Source organism: Ambystoma mexicanum, chromosome 2p (assembly GCF_040938575.1).
Source record: "Ambystoma mexicanum isolate Mex_15411 chromosome 2p, UKY_AmexF1_1, whole genome shotgun sequence".
In the NCBI taxonomy this organism is placed as follows: domain Eukaryota; kingdom Metazoa; phylum Chordata; class Amphibia; order Caudata; family Ambystomatidae; genus Ambystoma; species Ambystoma mexicanum.
In genome coordinates, this window is record NC_090923.1 from 977,054,980 (window position 1) to 977,081,503 (window position 26,524).

The 26,524-nt window shown below is 47.9% G+C and overlaps 1 protein-coding gene across 5 annotated transcripts in view; it reads left to right on the plus strand.

The window, feature by feature from the left end:
* Positions 1–26,524, plus strand: part of PC (pyruvate carboxylase) — a 2,561,538-nt gene that overhangs the window by 1,116,783 nt on the left and 1,418,231 nt on the right. For all 5 annotated transcript variants that reach the window (XM_069644789.1, XM_069644792.1, XM_069644793.1 and 2 more), the window contains one exon: positions 18,119–18,237. In XM_069644789.1, the coding sequence (XP_069500890.1) occupies positions 18,119–18,237 (119 nt within the window). The remainder of the gene's footprint in view (positions 1–18,118; positions 18,238–26,524) is intronic.

The window sequence follows — 26,524 nt, forward strand, 5'->3', positions numbered from 1 at the left end:
AAAGAACCCCCGGTTACTGACTCCTCTGTCGACAACCAGCCTCTCTTGAATGAAGTTCTGTCCAGAGCGGCAGAACACTTCCACATTGACACCCAGGGTGCTCAGGAAGAGAGGGACTTTGCCGAGGAGTTAGTGGGAGAAAGGAGACCTGTTGCCCAGGCCATCCCTAAGTCAATACAAAGAAGGCTAGACCCTTCCCTTGTTAATCCCAATCTCACTAGGGCGGTAACCCCCAGAGTTGAGAAGCTTTTCAGGGCAGCCCAAACAGACCCACTGTACATAAGAGGGCATCTGAAACCGGACTCCCTGGTAGTTACAAACACCCGTAAGAGGGCGGGAACACCCTTGTCATCGTCTGAAGCTCCTCCCGACAAGGAGAGCAAGAAGATTTATGGCTTGGTCTGGAAAGTAGCCTCCACTTCCGCCTACCAGGCAAGGATTGCCAACTCCACCACCCTGCTGGCGAGTTACAACTGCCTTCCCGGCACTCATAGGTTCCGCCCCAGAACCCTTAAAAAGCCAACTGGCACGAGTTTTAGCGGAAGGAAGAGCCGTGTCCGGTTGCATATTAAAAACAACTTTTGATGCCGCGGATAACGCCGGCAGATTGATAGCAGAAGGTACTGTTATCAAAAGGCATGCTTGATTGCGGCAGTCTGGGTTCAAAGCCGAAACCCAAGCATCATTGATCGATAAACCGGTGAAGCCGGATCTATTGTTTGGAAAGGCGGTCGAGGACGCGCTGAAAAATGCCAAGGACGAGTATGAGACACTCAAATCCCTAGGCCAACTAACCAATAAACCCCCAAACAGAGAGGGAATGGCAATTTCTGTCGCCCACGCGGACAAAATTCCCAGAGAGGGTCTAACTATTCCCAGGGGCAGGGTACACAATGGAACAGCCAGCAGTCTACCCAGGGTTATGGCAGGGGTAATAAGAGAGGGCATGGTAAAGGTAGAGGCAGCCACAGTAGAGGTGGCGGCACGCCTCCACCAAAACAGTGACGCTCCGTTCAGGGTCCCTTCTCACGCATCCCCAGTAGGGGGACGCATTTCCAACTTCACCCAAGCTTGGGAAGGGATCACATCAGACAGATGGGTGCTGTCCACAGTGTCCGCAGGATACTGCATAGAACTGTTAGTGTCCCCGAAACCACCCTCCACAACAAAGAATACATTCTTTGGACCACCAGAAAATCCTCCTCGAGGAGATTGTCAATCTTCTAGCAAAGGACGCAATAGAACTCGTCCCGGGACACCAGGTAAACCAGGGTGTTTATTCAACTTACTTCCTTGTGCCAAAAAAGATTTGACAATGCGCCCAGTATTGGACTTACGGCCTGCAAACAAGTATGTCAAGCCCCAAAAATTTCGCATGACTACTGTCCAAGAGGTAATCCCCCTCCTAAAAAAAAAAAGGGGGATTACATGGCAACATTGGACATGAAAGATGCCTATTTTCATATTTCCATGTTCCCAGCGATCAGAAAGTACTTGCGCTTCAAGGTGGACAGTCGGCACTACCAGTTCAAGGTACTGCCCTTCGGGATAGCCTCGGCTCCAAGGGTATTTACCAAGCTACTGGCGGTGGCGGCAGCAAACCTACGCAGCGAGGCAATCCCGGTGTACCCTTACCTGGACGACTGGCTCATCACGGGGGAGATCCCAGTAATTTGCAAAACAAACATTCAAAGGACGATCGACCTCCTCTTCGAATTATGTTTCTCAATAAACGAGAAAAAGTCAAGTCTGTTGCCAAGCACCTCCAAACAGTTCCTAGGAGCTATGCTAGACACGTAAGATGGGTTGACCTTTCCATCAGAGGAAAGAATTAATTTGGAATATACTGATGCAAATTCCACAATCAGGCCGGTCGCCAGATAACGGTACGCAAAGCAATGCGTTTGCTGGGCATGATGGCGTCATTTATTTACCTGGACCCCCACACGCGCCTGCGCATGCGTCCCATGCAGGAATGGTTGGCAAAACAGTGGTCTAAGGCAAGTGGTCAGTGGGACGATCAAGTGGTCGTTTCGCCAACACATGTACAAAGCCTTCACTGGTGGACAAGAGAAAATCTGTCCAAGGGGAAACCCTTTTACGATCCCGAGATACAGGCAGTAGTCGCAACTGATGCATGCCTGACAGGGTGGGGAGCTCACCATACAGCTCAGGGTCTCTGGTCTCACTCAGTGGCCAAGAATCACATCAACCTTCTAGAGCTTCTGGCAGTATTCAGAGTGCTTCATGCGTTCGAGCCATACCTGCTGAATCGGTCAGTGCAGATCCGGACGGACAGCACTACAGCCATGTTTTACCTGAACAAGCAAGGAGGGACTCGTTTGCCAAATCTGTCCAAGCTTGCCCAAAAAATTTGGAAATGGGCACTCAGACGGAACATCTTCCTGTCATCTCAACATGTTCCAGGGGATCTCAATTCTCTGGTGGATGCTTTGAGCAGAGATCCCCTCCCAGAGGAACACGAATGGTGTCTACACAGAGAAATCGTAGAAGATATCTTCTCGCAGTGGGGTGTCCCCACTATAGACCTATTCGCCACAAGCGAAAACGGACAGTGCCCAGGATTTGCATCCAGGTTCCCCCAGCCAGACTCCCAGGGGAACACCCTGTGGATGAACTGGTCAGGGATATTTGTGTATGCTTTTCCACCAACACCTCATCAGGAAGGTGGTCAACAAGAGAATCAATGAAGCTCGTCCTAGTTGCTCTCATGTGGGTGAGATAACAGTGGTTCTCACACCTACGCAGACTAGCGGTGTGCGAACCCATCTAACTCCCGGGCTGGTACAACCTACTGTCCCAGCACGAAGGTCAAACAGTGCATCCTCAACCCAACTCAATGAACCTGGCAGCATGGCTCCTGAGGTCATAGAGTTCGGACGTCTCAAATTACCACAGAGATGTATGGACATCCTAAAAGAATTTAGGAAGCCAAAACCGAGGCACTGCTACTTTGACAAATGGAAACGATTCGTTATCTGGTGCCAGAATAAGCAAGTCAAGCCAGTTGATTGCACGCCTTCCACTATTGTCACATACATGCTCCACCTGCTGGATGCAGGACTGGTATTTAACTCACTGAAGGTCCACCTGGCAGTGCTGTCAGCATACACCACCTCCCATAACAAGGTGTTGTGGTGGAAGATACCAGTGGTTAAAGCTTTCATGGAAGGAGTTAAGAGACTTCACCCTCCTATTTCAAACCCACCACCAGGTTGGGACCTTAACGTGGTGCTATCTAAACTCATGGGCCCCCCATTAGAACCCATGCAAAAAAACAGTCTCAAACACCTGACTTATAAAACGGCCTTCTTAGTAGCAATAGCATCTATAAGAAGGGTCAGTGAAATTCAGGCACTGTCAGTGCAGGATCCTTTCTTTACAGTTCATAAAGATAAACTGGTTTTACGTACACACCCTAGGTTCTCACCTAAGTTTATTTCTAAATTCCATGTGAACCAGTCCATCGAGCTTCCGCCTTTCTTCCAAGACCCACAAAGCTCGGCTGAGGTGAAACTACACACCCTAGATGTGCGTAGGGCGGTCCTCTACTATGTAAACAAAACCAGACCGCTAAAGAAAACGGATCAGCTGTTTTTCTCCGTAGCTACAGGCAGAGAGGGAGATCGCGTCTCTAAAGGTGCCATCTGTAAGTGGATTGTTAACTGTATCCAGCTGTGTTACTCTTTCTGAAAAGACTCTGCCTTTCACGCCAAGAGCCCACTCTACAAGAGGCATTGGGGCCACTCTGGCTTTCATTGCAAATGTACCCCTTGACACCATTTGCAAAGCAGCCACTTGGAGCTCTATTCACACGTTTACTCAGCACTACTGCATTGACACCCATTCCAAGACAGATACTCAAGTGGGACAAGCGGTTCTAAGGCATTTATTTGCTCATGACCCTTCTCACATCCCACCTTTTTTCTTATAACACTGCTCGCTTATCTATGCACAGCATGTGATATAAGCAGATTCCACAAGCCTCAGAAGGGATACATTACTCACCGTAATCGTATTTCTGATGCTTGTATCTGCTTAGATTCACATGCGACCCACCCTTCCTCCCACTCTGAGAGAAGGCGCATGGATGTTTGTAGTCTTATCTATCTATCTGCTTGGATTATCTGTACTCACGCTACCTCATGTCAGAAAAAATACAATCTGAGGGTCCTAGACGCGTGAGGGATTATGGGTACAGTGGACGTCACACTAGGGATAGTATTACTGGCACGCCCTGTGTCGTCGCCCATTTTTGAGTTTCGAAAACCAAACTGTAATACTCCGCAGCTTCCACTAGATGTCGGCCTATACACAGCATGTGAATCTAAGCAGATACAAGCATCAGAAATACGATAACGGTGAGTAATGTATCCCATATATTTTAAACACAGTCCAAGTACATTTTTGACCTTTCTGTAACATGGCTGCATAAAAGTAACATAGTTTCATTTAAACATTTTGCTTTTGAGCTATTTCTGTCAAAAGTAAATTATAAAGGTGAAAAAGCTATGCATAATTCCTTTTTCTTTAATAACTCGACCAGTTGCAGTCATTGCATGGTTCAGGGTGCCTGTACAAAGGGGCTGAATGTATACAATAATGCCACATATGTTTGACACTTGCATAGTGATTTCTTCCACAGCCAGGCTCTCTCAGCGCTGAGTGTGGAGGGAGTCTTTGAGGCTGCAGGGCAAAAAAGTAAACAACCCTGCACCCACATTTTGCACTGGAGCACCCCATAACCTTGAATGGCTGGTTCGATAGTAAGGATAAGTGGCTAACTTTGACGACACTATTATTTTATGTTTGGCTTCAGTAGTAAAGCAGTGCAGCTGCTGCTTGATCAGTCATTGGGCCCTGTCAGCAAAGCTACAGTGAGTACTGGAGCATTGTGGAGACTGGCCCACTCATAAGCAGTTGCTGAGGTCCCCTGAGAATCTGCATATATACTACGCCATTCCAACCACTTCCCTGAACTACAGTTGCTTAGTTAGGTTAGCAGGTGGCTGAAGGGAGGATCCTGATAACGTTGGGGAAAACTGCTCAGTCAGCTTGCTCTTTTACTTGACGGAGCTGGACCAACACATTTGTGGGAGGAAGAGAAGAGGGAAGCAAATGTATAGGTAAGTGTAGCAGAGGGACGCAAATATATAGGTATAGGTAAAATTACCTTCCCGTTGTCGCAAAATAGGCTGATCCTGGGAGTGCTTTTGGCTTATTACTGGGAAGGGAATACTTTGCGTGGTGGATTTCCCATGTATGATGTACATGGTCTGCAAACTGGACCGTCTCGAGGGCCAAAGTGCAGAAAATGGTACTAAAATAGACATTAATTTACTCCAAACCAGGCTCCCAGACCAGGCACTACAGCAATCAGGCATTTGGGCAATAGATAAGCTTGCAAATCAAAAAAAGTGTCAAAACACAAGTCAGTCCATTTCAAAACGGACTCTTGAACGAGGCACCTATCACTGAAGTAGGAGAAGTTGGTACTTGTAAATTGCTTATTCAAACAGTATGTTAATCTATAAAGGATCCAATGCTGGAGAAAATTACCAATCCTCTGTAACATTAAGCAGTTTAATAGAAATACAAGAAACTGCATTACATTTAGTGTTCGGTATTGTTTTGCGCCATTTACCTTTTAGACACTAAGCAGTGCCTCTCCTAGCTCCACCCCTGGCGGCCATCTTCAGATTCTTTATTGCACGTTTAGAGTCCTCTCCAAAAGTTAACACTTTCTTCAACGTTTTTCTCCAAAAATGTTAATTACTCAGCTGTACCTTTTGACATTGTTTGAAAGCTACGGATAAGTAGGTTACTAGCACTTATTCGGTGTTCCCCCTGCAGGGGGCACAAGTTAATCTGTGTCCTCCATGGTCAAGCATTGAAGTGCCTACTGCCTCATCATGACTGACACCAAGCAAAAAAGAGTATTTTAAAGACTTTTTCCACTTGTAACCCAAATAACACCTATGTAGAAGATGGAGCAGGAATCCCTATTATGATCTGGGTTAAGGCAATAAAAGGGATTTCTGATTTCTATTTGCCAATTTTCCTCTAATAAGACTTTAAAAGATAGAAGGCTTGGCTTGATGAAGCCACTGTGGCCTCGGACTCTGAGGAGCTGTGCTTCACTGCGCATTAGTAGCCCCCAAAAGAAAGTTCCTCCTTGGTTGAGATCGCATGTAAAAAAGGTGGAGGAAGGAGATTCCACCCATGCTCAGGAAGCCCTGCTCTGCCTGACAAACCTGCACCAATCTCTGCTTATTCATCGCACCGTCAGCCTTGTTGATTACTTGCCAATGGGCAGGCCTTAAAGCCACACCACTTCTTACACATCTACGACTCAATCAGATTCAAAAGAACCTTGTTCATGAAGCACCACAAGTCGACAACCCGTCGCCTTCTTTCTCATTGATGAATACAGTTGGGAAACCTCCCAGGTCACATTCATGGCTCTCCTGAAAAAAGACCAATTAGATGAAAAACACAGGGCACGCGGTGTGAAGAATTCGACCATCCGCACAGGGAGAGTATGCTCACCTGGGCTTTTTTGATTTGTTTTATAATGAAAATGAATGATGGGAGACCAACCTGTGAGAAATGTGTGCTGCCATTCCGCACCCATTTCATCTTCTTCCCGCACAAAATGCATAGTCACATGTACTCTGGGAAAAGACAGCCTACAGGCGCCGTATTCCCCTGTCATATTCAGCTGGAATGTGACGGCCCCGGGTACATCAAAGCATTCCCAGAAGGGGAAGGGACACCTTTCTCCAGTCATGAGCAGCCTAATTGAAATATGAAAGGGTCAATGGATTTGCATTCCTTTTGTCTACTCCGGCTGGTGGCAGTGCATACTAATGAGAGAATTGAGGCAATCCCGAGAGGCTTGGTTGCCGGAAGAGACAACAGGAAGGTGGGGCTAACGCACTTTGGTATGCAATGTGTGAACTGTTGAAGGAGTAAGGACGACTCATTTGGACCCGAGCTGAAGGTACAGCCTACCTTATATCTTCCACGAGTGAAGGAAGGCCAGGTGTTCCAAGAAGGAAGCAAGATGCCTCCCCTACACATCTCCCAGGAAACAGAGGAAGATAACGGAACCAGACTCAAGACCTATCCAGCAGCTCCAGAACCAGTACCCAGCCAGCACACAGTGTAACCTGCTAGGTTCTGCAAGCAAGCATCCTAGGTGGGAAGTGCAGGAGTCTCTGGACAAAGGACAAGGCCGTTGCCTGCAAACACTCTCCTGAGCTTTGGCTGTTTGTCTTTTGAAAGGGCACGAGCCCTGCGAAGAAGCTAGGAGTGCCAGATAAGCATCATCCAGCGTCTATCTTTGAAGGACATCTTCGAGATAGCCGAGTCCTCAAACCACATCCGGCTGCACCACTGAATGTTGTCACGCTGCAGTCACCAGAGCCGTCGGAGTCGCCTCGACTAACAGTTCAGATCGGCCAACTAGCACAGAGACAATGATTCTTGGCCCAGACCGGCCGCAACGGACAGCCAGAGACATCCGTCCACCATTGCTTGCCGAACTGCCTGCCACCTGGTACCCGCAGCTGTGTCCCGCCACAAACTGTCTCAAGGGCTGCAGAGCACCCTGGAACTGCCTTGATGCTGTCGAGCACCAGGAACTTCATCAGCACCAGGTGTATTGTGGTTCTGCCCCCCTGTACCTTCTCCGAAGGCCCTTAAAGACAGTTACAACCCTTTGCCCCCCCTGGTGCTGGAACCAAATAACCTTGACCTGTAAGACTGATTACTTTACCAACTACCCTCCTGTCAGTATCCAGAGTGCATCCCTTTCCTTTGTGAAACTGTCTGGCCTCTTTGTTCCTTTACAGGGTGGGTTGTAATTTGTAGTGTGCTAAGAACTGTCTGTTGTAATAATAAAGTAGATATTTTTATACATCCTTGATTGGACAGTCCCTTTTATCATTGGGTAATTGTATTTTCGCTGTGTTGCAACTAACCAACGATCCACAACCGTGCACAGATAAGCCTGGCGTTCCGTCCACGTTACCAAAAATTGGACAAGGAGGTCTTATAATTCACTTGTATTCCAATTTGTTAGGATACCTTTTGGTGTACTATAGGTGTGGGGTTCATTGATGGTTTAGAAACCGCTAGTCATCCCTGCACCACTGGTGCCCAGAAGTTGATTTGTCACACCCGGACCTGCCCCAAGATGCATGTACACTCAGCCTAGCCCTGACTGTTGTGTCAGTGACTAGAAAATGATAGCCAACCCTTCATTACCCTATGCAGTTCTTCAGGACAAGGAAGGAAGGCGGCTTGATGCATCAGTTGTAATTTCTACAGTGGCAACCCCCTATCAAGACCGCCAGCTCGTTCACCATTCTTGTGAGATATGACCAGGGACTCTGGTTTAAGATCAGTCCCAGCGTTGAGTTCCTCCCAGACTAAACGCAATATGAGGTTTTTGCTCCGCTTCGGGAGGGCGAATCCCCTGTGGACCACATCATCGCAGTATATTTTGCTATTGCTGATGCAGGCTTCTGCTAAATTGGCAACGACACAGTCCTGCGACACAAAGGCTGGCTAAAAGCCACACATTTTGGATCTGATGAATTACGTATCAAAGACCTTTGCCTGCATGATGGTGAAGACTATTTTGGAAATGAGGATGATGATACTTTACAAGGCATTAAGAATGACGGATATTGCCGGTCCCTTGGCACTCTGCAGCAAAGAAGGCCCTTTCAGTGTTTTTGTTCGAAGCAACACGGCTTCTCAAAATCCTGCAGCGACCATCTATCATACAGGGGGATGTCGTAGACCTCATGCAAGCAGTACAATGGTTGGTCACAATCTTAGAGGTGCCCACAGATTCTGTGACTCTCAACCACAGGGGGCAGTCCAACAAGCAGGTTTAGCTCCTGCCCAGTACTGTCCTCCGAATTCCTTGCCCCAGGTGCAAGGAGGAACGGTGCCTCTCTTAATTTCAACATTGGTAGTAGCAAAGAACATCAGACAAATGGTTGCTTTCGATAGTGGCCCAGGGCCATGCTCTCGAGTTTGTACAAAGGCTGCCTACAACCTCCTACCCCCTGCCAGCAAGCTGGAAATATATCCTCATGTGCTTGAGGCTAGAAGTACTATTGAGCCTGTCCTAGGGGGCCACAGAACAAGTCTCTCGTTTCCAGTGGAATTGGGGTGCCTACTCATGCTATTAACTAGTTTGCAAAATGTCAGGTGGGTGGCAACCCATTCTAGACCTGATACCTCAACAAATTCCTCCCCTAAGTCATTTCAAATAGTCAGGCTGCAAACAATTTGCAGCCAGCTTGCCAAAGGATACTTTCTATTCTCCAGCATGGGGTCTGGCATGGATTCACATGCTCATGAATATTCCCCGTCGTCAGGCCGGGAATCCTCGGTATAGAAATAATCAGTATCAGTTTCGTTTCTGAAACGTCTTATTAAGTAGTAACCAATCACTGGTCTCTGGGTCATACTGCCCCCAGCCAAGGACTGCCCTCTCCCTAAGCCCCGCCTCTGGCAGCCATCCTCAGATTTTTACCGTACGTTCAAGTGTTGGGAGTCCTCGTGCTGTAGCTCTCAAGCTTTTGCTGTGTTTTCGCGCTTTTTCTGGAGATTTTTCTCATTTTTCGGTTAAATAGAGCCTTAAGCTCCACCGTTTCTACATCCGATTAACGGGGACCCGTTTCGGAGTTTTCTACGCCCCTCAAGGGTGAAGATTTCGTCGAGTTACGCTTTTGCAGGATTCCAGAAGTAGCAAGGCCTACCCCAGACATGGTCCAGGAGAAAGGAAGCTCGACGCCCGGGAAACTGTTCAGGACCTGCCCTGGATGTCAGCTTCAGAATGTGTTCAAGGAGGACGAGCATTCGCTCTGCCTCTACTGTCTCCATCAGGACAAGACGCACATGGAGAAGGACTGTGCGTTTTTGTGGGAACATGTCAGAGCGGACCATGAAGGATCGCCACCTCCGTCTCGTCAACTGGCTGGAAGGTAAGAGCCCGTCAGGCGAGAAGAAGAAGAAGTCCGAGCGGTCTTCTAAGTCCTGTGAGGGCGCCCTGGCGACAGGGGCCCAACAAAAGGCCAAGCACCGCGAGTCCGTGGGCACTGGGAGCGCCGAACGGTCGGGCTCCTTGGCTGCCAGGCAGGGCTCATCCTCCCCGGCGCCATCAACCACGAGCCAACGCTCTGGCTCGGGTAAGAGGAAGTCCGAGAACCCGGCGAAGCTTCTGGAGAGGCCCCGGTCGATCTCGAACATTCCGGCAGAGGGGGGAGCGAGGCTCGGACCCTCCCCCCAAGGTGAAGGCCCGAGGTGTGCAGAAGGTGACGATGGCCTTAATTCACCCTGCTAAGACCTCGATTGAGGATGTCGCAGCGGCCCTGGCTCAGCCTGTGGGGGCTATGCAAGTGGAGGCGACCTCAGGATCTAGAGTCTCCCTGCCACCACGGAGGGAGTAGTGTTTCAGGCCCATCGAGAAGACCCCCACGAAGTCCCCGTTGGAAAAGGAGAGGGAGGGGCAGGTGGCCATCGTGGATATGGACACCACCTCTGAAGAAGAGCTCATCGAAGTCGTGGAGGCGGCCCAGCCCATCGGGAGGGATCCCGACGAGGGCGACGATGAGAGCAACGGTGTCGCCGACGAGGTTCCTCAAGAGCCCTCACACCCGTCATTTCCGGTGCCGCAGGACACTTTGGCAGCCATTCTGTCAGCGATTCAGTCCTTATGCTCGGAGATAAGGACAAGGTTGCCCCTCCCCCTGACGGAGGTACCTGAGCCAGACCTGACGGGGGAACAGGAGCCGGGACCTTCGGAAAGTCCACCGCATAAGAGGACGACGCATCCTCCGCCACCTCTCCCACCTCTACGGCCCGCTCTGCCTTCCCCCTGGTCAACTACCCACGGGGATGATAGAGGCATGGACACGGCTACGACAGGTACAGATGACGAATGAAACGACGACGGGACGTGTCCCCCGTCGCCCCCTGCTCGGGCGTCCCCGCACGACGAGATTGGATCCTTCTATGCCATGATTTCCAGGGCATGTGAGCTCTTCCAGCTCTGCCCCAAAGAGAAGAAAAAGGAAGGGTTCCTTTACCAACGGCGCAAGGCTAAAAGGAAGACGGTCCTAGCCGTACCACTTCTGGATGACATCTGGGATGAGGGGTTCTCCCTCCTCAAGAACCCTGCCACGGCTCCTGCAAAGAGGGACCGGTACGAGAAGTACCGGGTCCCCGACGCTGCCCCCTTGTGCCTTCGGGCACAACCTATCCCGGATTCGGTCGTCTCGGCGGCGGCAAAGAAGAAAGCTGGGGAGGCATCGGCCTCGACATCAACTTCCCCGCCGGACGGCGAGGGCAGGAAACTGGACACGATGGGACGACGGGTCATCTCATCCGCAGCGACGACTATCAAGGTGACCAACGCCCTGGTTATCGCAGCCCGCTACGACAGGGAGTTGTGGTTCAAAATCGCCACTCTATTGGACTTCCTTCCGGACGCCAAAAGGGCTGAGGCCCTTGAAATCTTACAGGAAGGTGAGATTGCTTCGGACCATGCCATCACAGTGGCAACGGACATCGCCGACACCAGTTTCCGTCAGTTGCATTTGCCTGAGACGACGAGGATGGCTCAAGGCGACGGATTTCTGCCAGGACGTACAAACCAAAGTTTTGGACATGCCCTTCGACCGGAACAACCTGTTTGGAAAGGCGGTTGATGAGTCCCTTCAGGCTATCAAGACGGACACGGAGACTGCCCTGGCACTGGGAGTGCTCCAACAACGACGGCCGTCCTTTCGGAGCGCCAGGGGCAGACTAGGTGCCTCCAAGGGATCCGGCAGTGGCTCCTCGACGTACCGCCAAGCGGCAAGATCTTCGTCTCAGGAGGCCTACAGGGGACGCGGCAAGTCAGGTGGTGCCCGTCGTCGTCAAGGAGGCAAGGTGGCCTCCAAACAAAATTGAACCGACCGTGGGGTCGGGCCCCCGCCGAAGCACCCCGGTGGGAGGCCGGCTGACGAAGTTCGTCAGCGTGTGGGAGTCCATCTCCACCGACCGTTGGGTGCTGGACGCCCTGGCCCAAGGGCACGCCCTCGAGTTCCAGAAGTGCCCTCGCGTTCCACCCATGGCCAGGAAGGAAAATCACGTCCCTCAACTACTGTTGGAAGTAAGGGCGATGCTCAAGAAAGGTGCCATCGAGCTCGTCCCAAAGAGGCTTCGGGGCTCCGGAGTTTACTCAAGGTACTTCCTCCTAAAGAAGACAGGAGGATGGCGTCCCATCCTGGACCTGCGACAACTGAACAAGTACATCAAGGCACAGAAGTTCCGGATGGTCACGCTCCAGCACGTTCTGGGACAGCTGGAGGAGGGCGATTTCCTGTCGTTGTTGGACTTGGAGGATGCATACTTCCACATCCCCATTCTAAAAAGACACCGAATGTTCCTCAGGTTCGTGGTCCAAGGGCGGCACTACCAGTTCAAGGCCCGCCCGTTCGGATTGAAGTCGGCACCCAGGGTGTTCACCAAGTGCCTCGCACCGGTGGCGGCGCGGCTGCGCCTGCAGGCGTCCACGTCTACCCCTACCTGGACAACAGGCTCATCCGGGCAAATACAAGGGAGCTCGCCGTGGAGCACACTGCGAAGACCGTCCAGCTGCTCACGGACCTGGGGTTCTCCAACTTTCCAAAATCCCACCTTGTCCCGTCGCAAGTTGCCCTGTTTCTGGGAGCCAAGCTCGACACAGTGGCGCGGCTGGCCTCGCCGTCGGAGGAAAGGACCAGGACCGTCCTGGGCAAGGTGCAGCGTCTCCTGACCACGGACATGGCCAGGGTAAGATCTATCAAGTCCTTCTTCGGGATGATGTCCTCCTTCATTTATCTGGTGCGCCTTTGCAGACTTCGGATGCGCCCCTTACAAGAGTTCCTCGACGCTCGCTGGGTCCAGTCGACGGGCAGCTTCGAGGACAGGATCCCACTCAACGAGACGTTCCGTCAGACGATCCGGTGGTGGGGTACCCGCTCTCATCTGTCGGCGGGCACAGACTTTCAGACCTCAGCTCACCAGGTGACGGTGACGACGGATGCCTCCCTGGAAGGTTGGGGAGCGCACTCCAGAAATCTTCACGTGAGAGGCCTTCGGCTCCCGGAGGAGAAGTCACTCCACATCAACGTCTTGGAGCTCCGCGCAGTGTTCTGGGCCCTCAGGTCTTTTCTTCTGTCCCTCAAGGGCAAGGTGGTGAGGATCTTCACCGACAACACCGCCACGATGTTCTACATCCAGAAGCAGGGCGGAACCAGATCCCCTGCCCTATCCAAGGAAGCCCGGGATCTGTGGCATTGGGCCGTCACCCAAGGGATGTTTCTGGTGCCTTTTCATCTGGCAGGAATAAAAAAACACCATTGCCAACTCACTCAGCAGAGAGCTGCGCTCATGCCACGAGTGGGAACTACGCCAGGATCAAGTGGATCGACTCTTCCGACGATGGGGCGAACCCCAGATCGATCTCTTCGACGGCGACGAACTCCAAGTGCTTGAGGTTCGCCAGCAGGTTCCCCCAGCCGAGGAGCATGGGCGATGCTTTCTCGTTCCCCTGGGACGGCCTATTTCTTTATGCGTTCCCTCCGTTGCCGTTGCTGCTCTGGCTCATCAACCAGCTCAAGAGGTCCCGATGCAGTATGATCCTCGTCGCATCAGCGTGGCCGAGACAGATCTGGTTCCCGGACCTTCTGGACTTGTCAGCGTCCACACCAGTCAAGCTGCCGTCGGACGCGGATCTTCTCTCCAGAGCACCATTCTTCATCACAACCCGGAGTCGCTGAACTTGCAGGCCTGGCTCCTGAAGCACTAGAGTTTGGAGGGTACGATATCCCAGCCGACTGCAGAGGTTCTTGCAAAGGCCAGGGCGTCCAACTCTCAAGTGCTACGGACATAAATGGAAGAGGTTCTCTGTCTGGTGCCGTGCACAGAAGATGAACCCTCTGCGGATTATGGCCCCTCAAGTATTGCCGGACCTACTGTCATTGGCCAAGGCTGGACTAGCTCACGCTTCCATCAAGATACATCTGGCCGCCAGCTCACGATCCACCAGAACTACAGGACGGGCGTCCTTGTGGTCTCATCGGCTGGTGAAGGAATTTATGAAAGGATTGTTCCGATCATTCCCGCCGGTCAAGGCCCCTGCCCCGGCGTGGGAGCTCAACATGGTGCTGACCAGGCTCATGGGGCCCCATTTGAGCCTATGCATTTGGCACCGTTGAAGTTTGTCGTGGAAGACAGCATTTCTCGTGGCCATCGCCTCCGCACGACGAGTGGGAGAGATCCAGGCCCCATCTTGCAAGCCACCATACTTGACTTTTCACGACACGAGGGTGGTGCTGAGGACACACCCCTCCTTCATGCCCAAGGTGCCTTCGGAATTCCACCTCAACGAACCCTTGGTGTTGCCAGTTTTCTTCCAGTCGCCTTTGTCGCCGGTTGAGAGGACTCTGCACTTGCTGGACGTAGCTAGAGCGCTGAAGTTCTAAGTGGACCGCACAAAGAGTTTTCGGAAGACATCACGGCTGTTTGTAAACTTTGGACCTCTGAATCAAGGGAAGGCTCTCTCAAAGGCTTCCATTTCCAGATGGCTCTCTGGCTGCATCATGCACTGTCACCGGTTGGCAAACCGATCGCTGCCCGGCCGTCCGAGAGCCCACTCGACCAGAGCGATCGCTGCTACCACGGCGTTCCTATCTGGTGTGCCCCTGGCCGACATCTGCAGGGCTGCGACGTGGAGGTCGACGCACACCTTCACGACATTCTACTGCATCGATCGGAACTCCAGGGAGGAGTCTAGGGTCGGCCAAGCAGTGCTGCGCAACCTGTTCGCTTAAGGTGAGCCTGGTGAGGAGGTAAGAGATGCTTAATGTTGAGATTTTTTTGTATTGCTTAATGTTGAGCCTGTTGCCACCTCCCGTGGTTGTGCATGTGTATACTGCTATGTATTCTTATATTCATGAGCATGTGAATCCATGCCAGACCCCATGTTGGAGAAGGAACAAGTTACTTACCTGTAACTGTTGTTCTCCAGCATGGGTCTGGCATGGATTCACATGCGAACCCTCCCGCCTACCCCTCTGCGGCTCTTCACTTGGTCATACTGCCACTTTACGTGCTACCAAATCTGAGGATGGCTGCCAGGGGCGGGGCTTAGGGAGAGGGTAGTCATTGGCTGGGGGCAGTATGACCCAGAGACCAGTGATTGGTTACTACTAAGAAAGACAGATCAGAAACGAAACTGATACTGATTTTTTCAATACCGAGGATTCCCGGCCTGACGACAGGGAATATTCATGAGCATGTGAATCCATGCCAGACCCATGCTGGAGAACAGTTACAGGTAAGTAACTTGTTCCTTTTTCATACACATGGACTCCTAGTGCCACGTCCCTTTACCACTGTTATCGCAAATTCCTGAGTTTCGTTGTGGCAGACTGCCACTTTCAGTTCATGGTCCTCCACTTTGGCCTCATCTGCCCCAAGTGCATTGGAAAAATGCTTTTCCCCAGCTGCGGCACATCTCAGGGAGGTTGGGATCAATGTCTGCCTTTATTTTGATGACTGGCTGATCGGAGCCCCATCCCTCAAAGAAGGCCTACAGCACACAAGCGCCACCAAAGCCTTTCCAACATCTTCAGGCTTATCTCTGTTACAAGAAGTTCTATATGATGCCATCTCAACTGATGTTTTTAGGTGCACACCTGGACACCACAAATTCCACAGCTAACAGCAATTCCACAGCAAATCGAAAATTGCAGGCTCCACATGTGCCCCCAGCAAGAAATCCGGATACCCGCTAGCATCAGATCTCCGGACATTGATAAAAACAAGTTCTTACTTACCAGATCCTTTCACAATGCGCTACATTGGTGGAAGGACTTTGCCAACCTTACCAATGGGGCTACGTTCACAGTCCCTGGTCATAAAGTTACTGTGATGACAGCATCTCTATGGAACGCTGTTTAGTCCACACTGCCAATCTTCAATGTGTAAGCCTCTGATCTGTGAAGGAAGAATCTCTACTTCAATGTATTGGAGCTCAGGGTGGTGGTGTTGGCCCTCACATTCTTCCTGCCCCATCTGCAAGGGAAAGTGGTACGTGTGTTCACGGACAACACAACTACAATGTTCTACATCCAAAAACAAGGCGTCGCCAATCTCGGATACTCTCCTCTGAGGGGAAATCACTGCGAATGTTTATATCCTTCTTTCCTCTGCAGGACATGCAACAACGCTGTGGCCGATTTCCTCAATGGGGAACTCTACTCCCGAGACAAACGGAATTGTACAGAGGTGTTTGGTGTTGAACTAGTGGCCCCTTTAACGATTTTCTCCTAAACTGAGCCATTTTCCTCCTCCCTACTTTCATCTATGTGCACGTTCATACATTTTACTGCTGTCTTATCCATTCAAACAGCATGTGAATCTATAAAAGATCCTATGGTGGAGAAGAGATACCTACTTAACTGTAACTCCTGTTCTCCAGCTTTCTTTTCTTTCATATATTCGCATGCAACCCTCTCAGCTACCCTGCCTGTGGCTCTTCCTTGAACTATTAACCTATGCTATACGCATCTCGAGCTATGGGAGGCACTGTCTATTGTCTTAAGGGTAAATGACCCGAATCAACACTAAGATCATTAAAGTCAATGCAGTTTCTCGTTTACTTTATGAAACTGCTTAATGTTAGAGGAGTCCCAATCTCGCGATGGGGAATATTCACATCGTATGTTAAGTAATTTATTCCATTGCCATTGCTGTGAACTCATAGTGCCGAGGCAGCCTGGACATACTTTGCATTGCACAATCAAGTAGCACACTGCTTAATAGGGGTGAAGAGTTACAAACCAGCATGGCCACTCAATCTAGAAGAATCGTGTGCCTAGGAATGATTCATGCGTGATCAGTTCAGTCCATGGCCGGTTATGCCAGCGCACCTGTGGGCTCTACACAATTCAGGAATGTGTTTTCTGTAAACCAAAGCATTTCCAAGTAACTTTTTTACTTTGTTGTTCCCAACAAGAGGCAGGGGCGCATGTAAGTGTCTATATATATATATAAATATATATAAATATATATATATATAAATATATATATATATAAATATATATATATATATATATATGTACATTTTAGGAGTTTTGTTCAAACATGTACTATTATTTACTTTGCCATATCGCTCGCGAGATGAAAACATGTTAAGCAGAGCGCTGAATGGAATTGGATATTGCTTTTTCTTAAGCAATGGTTTCTTTATTTGATGGTGTTCCCATGTGGCAGGTGTATACCCCTGTAGTCTCGGGAGGATAGCACAGGGGCAACGTATTCGCCTTGGAAGCAAGACGACACAGAGCAACACAGGTTTGATCCCCGGATCCGTGCTTAAAAACCTCTGGGTAGAGCGCATTATAAATAACCTATCATATCATGATGTAGGGAGGTATGATAATAGTTTCAATACTCTCTTCCTTTTTTATCACAAATTAATTGGGTTTTAGGCAAAATGCTGCCATTCTCGGGGCATTATGAGCAATCGCTAAAAGTGACGCCTGATTGGTCCACCATGGTGTTTGCTTTCTAGAAATGCTGTGTTTCTCTGTATTATAGCAGATCCTTTCCACAGAATATTTGTCACATATCATGAGTGACTGCCCTGTATTTGCACACTCAGTGGAGTTTTTACACATTGATTAAAATCCATCTGTCTCTCTCTCTGCTCTTGATTGCCCATTGCTGGTGGCCCTTTCTGATCACCAAAAACCTTCTCTGTCCTGGCTGCGCATAAGGGAACGAGTCTGTAGACCAGTATAAAGGGACTGGCTGAGGCGAGTCAGGGCTCCTATGATAAAGGACTTGATGGGATGAGGAAGGATTGCGAATGTGCCAGATGGTAAAGCACAGTGAAGAGTGACAGCAGTGGTCATGCTCTGTGAAGTACTAATATATGAATGCTATTGACAAGGGAAATAACAAAGCAAAGTCTGTGCTAATCGCACCCCTTGTGATCTGATGATAGTTCTTACCCTGGCTTCCTTCTCTTTCCCTCAAGGTTGGCTATGAGAATGCTGGCACGGTCGAGTTCTTGGTGGATAAGCAAGGCAAACACTACTTCATTGAGGTGAACTCGCGACTCCAGGTAGAGCATACTGTCACAGAAGAGATCACAGAGTAAGTTCACTACTTTCTGTCCATTTTGAGCAAATGTGCAATCTCTGCTTTCTCTGCATGTGCCGATTGTGTAACAGGATTGCTTTGTACACTAGAGGAAGGGCGCAGGAAATATGCACAAAAAATATGATAAATGAATCTTGGCTCCGATGTTCATCGAAGCCAAGAGTCATTTATTTGGACAAACTAGGATTGGACATCCTAGTTTCAAGCGGGGGAAATCCCTTGGAGTAGAGCAGGCAAGTTGTTTGTGACATGGCTGCCTGAGCTATGGCGAGATGTGCGGTGGAGGACACTTTCTGAATTGAGCATTTATGATCTCAATGCAGCAAAAGGATTTTTTACTTTTCGAGACAAATTAACATTTTTTGCATATGTCCCACGCCCTTCCTCTAGTGGGCATCACCGGCCTCTTGATATCTTAAGCATGTGCACCACACTTAAACGCAATTATGGGCCCAGTTTTCAAAATCATTTTGAATAACACACCCTGAGAATCTGATTAGATTCCGTCCTCTCCAGCTAGCAGCTATGTATTTTATTTTCTTGTTTGCTGCTTCCTGTTTATTTTTCTTTTTTTTCCCATGATCACATTTCGGCATGGCTGAGTACTGGTTAAAATTCTGGCAGGGCAGTCTTCTGCTATCGAGGACATGGTTGCCATTGAGTTGGGTAATGCCTTCAGTGCGAGTGCTACATAAGCGCAGGTTACAGGAAAGAGAATTGGGATTGGTAAAGCAATGCTCTAAATCAACAACTGTGGACAGTCTCCAGGTTAACGCTGGCACAGTTTAAAAGGAAATGGCGGTGTATTGAACCCCAACTGCAATTTAAAAATCGGCCTTAACCACAGCAAAGGTAATTTGGGGATGCTAAACGTGCCGCATATCAGGCACACATTAATTTACCGCACTGTGGCATTAATGGAGAGACATCTGGGAAGGATGGAGGAAGACACAGTGTGTACCCCATTGATACCCAACTCCTCAATCTTAGTGGAGGCAGCCACTCCTGCAGAGGCGCACAGCATATGCAATCTGTAGCACAGCCAGGCTAAGGCGGATGCTAGATAATGTTGAAGTTAAATTGACACGCTTCACTTTAAAAACGTGATGAAAATATAGGTTTAGGTGTTTGGATCAAGCGGTGTAGGGAAACGATTTATATTTAGCAAAAAATGAGTGCCCAACACTTCTTTGCAGGAATCGTCAATTGTGAAATGCGAACATGAATTTGGTCAAAGGATTTTTTACACATATAACTCAACGTAAATATTGACTGACGATTCGTCTGTCACAGATTTTGCTAAAACAGGAACATAAATGAGACAAGATGTTTGACGCTAAAATGAAATATGACTTACATTGATCGCACGCTTTTACAAGGCGTCCAAATACAAATCTAGCCTAGTTGTAATTGTTACTTTATTTTTTTTTATTCCTTGTGAATTAAGTTGTTTTTTGTGGAGCTTCTTAATATGTATCTTCCCGTTCTCCCGTTCCCAAAGCACTGTATTACTGTCTGCTGCTATGAAGTGTTACCACATGTTTCCATTTATTTGCAATCTGTGGTTCTATTATTTTATTATTATTTATTATTCAGTAGATACTGAAAGCATTTGTGTTGGTGTCTTTTCCGGAAGCGGCGCAATAGTCGCTCACGCTATAGGTCAGTCCCACCTTAGCGAGAATGTCAGATAATATACAAAGCATTGGGAATATGAAGCAATCTAATGTTTTAGATTTGACATTGATAGTCGATGACTACAAAGGCTTGATGCTCCGTTTCTGTTCCTTGTATTGACCTTTTTAATAAAGAAAATGTCACTGTGCTTCCATGTCGACTTGAGGTACAAATGTCAGACCTTGCTCAACATGACATGTACTGTGGGATATGCTTTACGGGCACAGCCGTCGGGCTGCCACTCTTAATATGACCTTCATGGGGTGCTCTTAAATTGATCGAGCGCATCATGTAACCATGCAATGTGTAACTGTAAACTGGAATTTAAGATGCATACACAACATAGAGAAGCTACCTTTTCCGGGTTCACTTTGGGAGTGGTATAAGCAAAGGGCGTCCTATGGGGTCCACTTGCAATATGTGTGCACGTTTGGGTATTGTCTGATGATGCACTTGTAATGCAGAGCCATTGGCCTGCCTCATTCAGCGATGAATAGCATTTGTAAAAAAGAAAAAAAAGGGGGGCTTTACATTCTGATAGTGTAAAGTATGTGCGCTGCGACCTATTTGATGTAGATAAGATGATTATATATTCGTTTCAAAGAAATTCTGCATGTTTTGTTAGTTCACAACTCCACAATGTGACCTTCACTAAGTAAATTGATCCATTTGCATTCCGTTTTATTAGCAACAATGTTAGTGAGAAAAGGCAACATTTATTACCAGAGTTCTAGCATTTTGATGTCCCAACAAGAATGTCTTACCTGTCCTCCTTCGGATCTTGATTTCGGAGCCTGCCTGGCGGAGAGGTGCAGAATTTCAGTTGAAAGTTGGGTAGGCCTACCTCCTTGCTCGAGTGGTGTCCAGTGCCGGTGTCTGCCACGTGCCTTGTCTGGTCGAGACTGGAGAAGAGCGGAGCCTGGCGGAGGTCTGAGGACTTCGGGCCCAGGAGTTGAGCAGCAGATGGCAACTATCACTGGTGTGCATGGTGTAGAGGGTTGGTGGATTGTCTCTTTCATAGTGTTGCAGTCTCGGGCACTTGATTCTTTTTTTATGTATTTATTTTTTCTTCACTTGATTAAGACTATAAAATGCAGATAGGTCAATTCATGTGGATGTGCATATTAATTAGATAGTAGAGGTCCCAAAAATGGGTAATTGATCAAACAAAAAAAGTCTTCTGATTGGGAATAGTGGTAATTTGCTGGAGCATGTTCTTCAGATTACACATCCAGTGTCCACTGCTGATTACTGTCTTTCGCCTGAGTGATCCAGAATGAGAAAAAGGATGCCAGAGCTGAAAGGGCCTACTCCCATGGGCGACTTGTTCCATAAAGACAAAGTTCTTATGTTTCTACAGGAGTAGAGTCTAGGCTGGTACTCGCACGTAGCAAACCTTTACTTTTTCTTTTTATGTAATGGCAGAAAAGCAATAGGCACTGAAACCGTGGTAAAACCAAACCTAGTTTGCTTATGGTCTTTCCCAGAGCTGGCCGAGGCATGGGCAGTCTGTTCTGTTGCCCCGTGCACTGCGCTCTTTTGGTGGGGTGGGGGGGGGTCAGAGAGGCAACTACCTGCTGCTGTCAGTAGATGAAGTAATGAGGTCTTGGTTGCTCCTTTGTGCCAGTTTCAGCAAGGTCGTGCTGTCGGATATGAACCCCCTGTGATGCACTTTTACAGATTAATAATGCCCAACCACCTCCCCAGCATCCCATCAGACCTGTGGGGCCTCCCAGTGATGACTTATTAGACTCTTTGTTTAAATTAATGGTCCATTTTAAGAACCTTTGTTTTGGACAAGGGTTTAAAAGGGGGCATTTTATTTTGAATGCACATACAGAAAAATTAGTTGGCACCCAAATCGATCTTCTTTGAAAACAATTGAAATACGCTGACAAAGAATTGTGCACTATCTCGATAGTATTCATATGTCCGCATTTGGTGTGTTAATACATTTATTTGGGGTGGGGGGGGGGGAAATGTCACGTTTCACTTGCATCATATAAAGCATGCCTTTATCAAATGATATAAAAGTTTACCATTTCACATGATCTTCTGTCATGATCAAGTCTTGAAAGACAGCCTACAAGCCATTTTTTAAATAATTTTGTGGATTTGCATTCTGGCGTTTATAGTCTTCAAAGATGGGGTGAAAATAGCACAACATTTCTACTTTTTTTGTGTAACATATTTCTATAAGGATTCCTATTTTCCTGGAGTACTTTAATAAATCAGACTTGAAAAGTACACACATCATAATTAAACAGAGTATTGGTGAAAGCCAAACGCCATGTTGAGGATGGACAAGGCTCGAGGGCAAATTTGTTGTGGTGATTTACCAGGTCCACGGATGAGGGAAGAGCAGTTGAGGACTGAAGGTGTTCTACCTGGCCCTGTGCTGATTTTCAGGGCACACGTTGAGATTACATGTAGGTTGACGGAATACCTCCACTTTTGTTTACTGTGCCGACTCCATCCCGCTTTCAGTGTTTGAGGCCAGCATGCAAAAAAGCTTGTTTGCTTAAGTTTCCGCCCACCAGGATTTGAGCCCACTAACGCACAAAACCACATTAACGTGTCTTCAAAGCACGCGTCTTGTATTGGTATTTTTCTTTCCATAGAATATTTTAGTATAGATTTTGGGGTTAAAAGGGTGATCACCTTTTTACTTTACCAGCAGTGTTCTTGGAAAATCGCATCTCTTTTTTCCCAGGTATTGATGATTCATTTTGTGAAAGACAATGCTCATTCCTATTTTGAATGTTCTTCTATTTGGAAAGGCCAGTTAAATTAACTGTGCGTATTTCACTTTAGGATGCGTTCAGTCCCTGTGCGTATGTTAACGATCCCCCGCGCTTTCTTCTGGGTTTGAGGCCCATTGATGACATTTGAAGAACGGCAGAATAGCTTACTCTGACTGCCTCAGTACCTTTCTGGTAAATAGTTTTTGTTATGATTGCACGATCCTGCAGCAAAAGCACTTTGCCCTGTCTGGCCCATGTCCAATCCCTGCCCTTATATCCTTGGAATGTGCAGTCACATTAGGTATGTTTGGATTACTTACCAGTGATCTTCATTACTCAATCCTTCTCTTCCCCATCGCAGTACTTTCTTTTGAGGTACCCATTTCTACAAATGATTCAACTTACTTGGGCGGCTACTGCAAAATAAGCCTCACTCTTGATATTGCTACAACCATAAAATGAACAGTTAACATTCAGATATTGAACATCTGTTTATTTGATCCCACAAATATTAATGACTAATGTGACATTTTCTGCAATGCAAATAAAGAGGCCCCACATCTTTTGCCGCCCAGGACCCCGCAAAATCTAGGACCGGCCCCGGTCTTTTCCCTTCAATAATTGAGTGGCAGGCAGAAAAATCTGCTATGTGGAAGACTTCTACAATACCATATGTTTTGATTCAAAACCTTCCAGCCTTAAAATTTGAACTGGAACAGGCACACAAAACGTGAGCAATGGCTACAAGTTAGACATACTATCTATTTCACAGTATTGTGTAGCCCACTTTGCTATCAAGGGGAAGTGACTGGGTTTCATTGAAGGGAAAAAAATATTGTAATAAACAGAGGCCACTTAGATCAGTCACGGATGCCATGCTCCACCATACAAATACACCTATTTTTGCCATCATGGTAAATAAACGGTGGTGCATCTTGCCCAGAAAAATCTGATCCATGCAAGACCTCTCCACCTTGAGCAAAGCAATGAAAACTTGGCTAGACCAACTAAAAGCAAGCCCAAGCAACGTGAAGAGGAACTCGCAGCACAAAAGGCACCTCTAAGAAAAACGAACTATCAACCAAATGGGCACTTGAGACGAACGTAAAGAAGTAGGTACAAGAAACATAATCAATGAAAAACAGAAAAAAGACCTTCCAATCTGATAGCGTTTGAGGGGTGCGTCAGTAAAAACAATGCAGTAGGATGCAAGATGTTGGTGTCTAGATCTGAGATTCTGTAATGTTTAAAATTCTGCCAAAGGTCCATGTGACACACGCACACCCTCACAATATACCCTATGACCCCCAACTGTCCCATACCAATATGCATATCCAGATTGGATTAAAGGGCAATCCCATGCTGATTAGTACACCATGCCATGCTAAGCTTAATGTCAGGAACTCCCCTTAGAAACTGAGCTCCAACCTGCCTGCCAGCCTTACTTGCTCCTTTAAGCATGTGCTGACTGGGCTGCTCTAATCCAAAGGAAACCATGCTTCCCTCACATCAAAGCCAGACCAAGAACGCATCCTCTGTAACTTTTTGCCTCTCAGGGGAGCGATCGTGGTTTTCCCTGGACTGGCTTGGCTCTTCTGTAATGGGTGGTGGGTTGACACTCCATCGCTCCAATATGGATGAGCTGCCACTGCCAAATGTTAACCGTCGGCTTTCCCTCGGGACCTTTTTCATGATTTTGCTGACTTATTGCTTCCTTCCACCACCCATGTGTGTGAGTGGGGCAAGAACAAAAGATGGAAGCACTTTGGCACAGTCATTTGATTTATTCTATGCATACACCACTTTGAATAGTGTGCAGATTTCCACTGTTAGTTTTTGTAGTTCTGATTTTAATGTAAACAATATATATTGACGCAGATGGCCTCGAGCACACCAACTCGCAGAGAAGGTTCAAGCGTTTTTATTAACAATTTGTTGGAGGGGCTTAATAATGGCTGTCCTCCCTCTCTCACTTTAGCTGGGCAGTTCCCTCCCCAACCCAGTCATCCCTAACCCACAGGAGTGTCACTAGAGATCGGTAACCCCTAGAATCTAATTGGCCCCCTCTCTTTTGCTTCCCCCTCTCGCCTTCTCTCCCCCCTCGCCTTCTTTCACTTCCCCCTCTCACCTTCTCCATTTGTCTTCCTCCCTCCCCCTTTTCTTTCTCTCTATTCCATCTCCCTAGCAGACACAATCTAGATGAATCATAACCAAGGGTTCCACAAGAAAAGAAAATCACAATAGTTCTCCAACTAGGTTAAGTGCCTTTCAGATGTTCAGACCCACTTGCCCTTTTGTCTCATGCCCTCTTACTCTCGCTCGAGCTCTCTCCCTTCCTCCTACTCTCCTCCATGCTTCTACACCCACCATCGCTCCTTTCACACTATCTCTTCTGTTGCTCTGCTGTACCCCCCCTCCTCTACTGTTACTTCCACCCTCGGATTTTATTCTCTCCTCCCACTGCACTCCACACTATGATGCTCCTTCTACTACTCCACCTTCTTAAGTTGCCCCTGCCTTTCTCTCTCCCAATCACTTTGCATGCTTTCTCAATCCCAAGTACCACTTTCTCTTAGCAACAAATAACTCCCCTTGCACAAGCTTGTAACAATTCTACTCCACGCTTTGCTGCATAATCCTTCCTTCCCCTGGTCTCTTGATCCTTACTTCTCCTTAGACTTCAACCGAGCAACCCACACCGACTTGGTCTCCCTGCCCCTTTTTATCCTCCCACTGCCTACGCCACTGCCCCCCTGATCCCCTCAGCTGGCTTCCCAGACCAACCGCTGGGTCACTTTTCCCCAGGGTCTGAGTTTCATATATGGAAACGGATATAACAAGCCTTAAGATCCACCCTGTTTCTGTCTTTGGGTCTACAAGCGTTTGATAATGACTGCCTGCTCCAAACATAGTCCATTTCAAGTCTGTATGTTGTCTTTAATTGACAATGGCGCTTCATGAAAGGTGCATCGAGTCTCAAAAGGTTGACTCAGGGCTGTTGGTTCGCCACTTTGATATGTTGGCCACTCCAATAGTCTGGAGCTAAGAGTCCTTTTAAAGTTCGTCCTAGCGCAGAGCATCTGGATGGCCAGCAGGAGAGGGGGATCGCCTACTCTCTCCCCGTTTCAGCTTTATTTAGTAGAAAAAGAGCTCTAGCGGTGCTGAACATTTTTGACAGCAGCATTGTCAGCCAACACATGCTCGTTTGCAATACATTCACTTCCTTGACCCCAATCCGTCTTCAGATTGGATTTTTACTTTGCAACTTCATGTGCGGGTTGTGTGCCAGGCTCTTCCAAGCAGCTCCGTGCAGTCACACATTTGTGTTCCGATTCCCTTCACTAGACCCTACAGCCAAATTACACAAGTTTGAGCTTTGTTTTCCTGATTGCTCCCATTTTATTTTTACAACCGAACATTGCCCACATGTGAAAAAGTTTCTGAAAACACTTTTCACTAAAAAGCAAACTTATATTAAGCTATACAAATGCATTGCATTGTCTTTCATTTTTAAATGACCAAAGCCTGAAATGAACAGACCTCTTCTTAACCAAATGTGGTTACAGCACACCCGAATGTAATGCTTATCTGCATGGTTGTCTGTATGCCAGCCTGATTATAACAGATTCATTTCAGCAGCTAGAGTTTAGCTTACCATAGTAACACGAGAGAAACGTTCTTCACAAAAAAGATGTCCCTGCCAGCAAGCACAGTAAGTAGTGGGACTTTCTTAAAGACTTAGTGGGGTTGATTGCCTGCATTTCATTTTGCTGCCTCAAGATGGCAGTTTTATTTAGTGCAATTTAATAAGCACCGAGATTTTACTTGCTGTTGGTTTCTCATCGTCATTGTTACTGTCA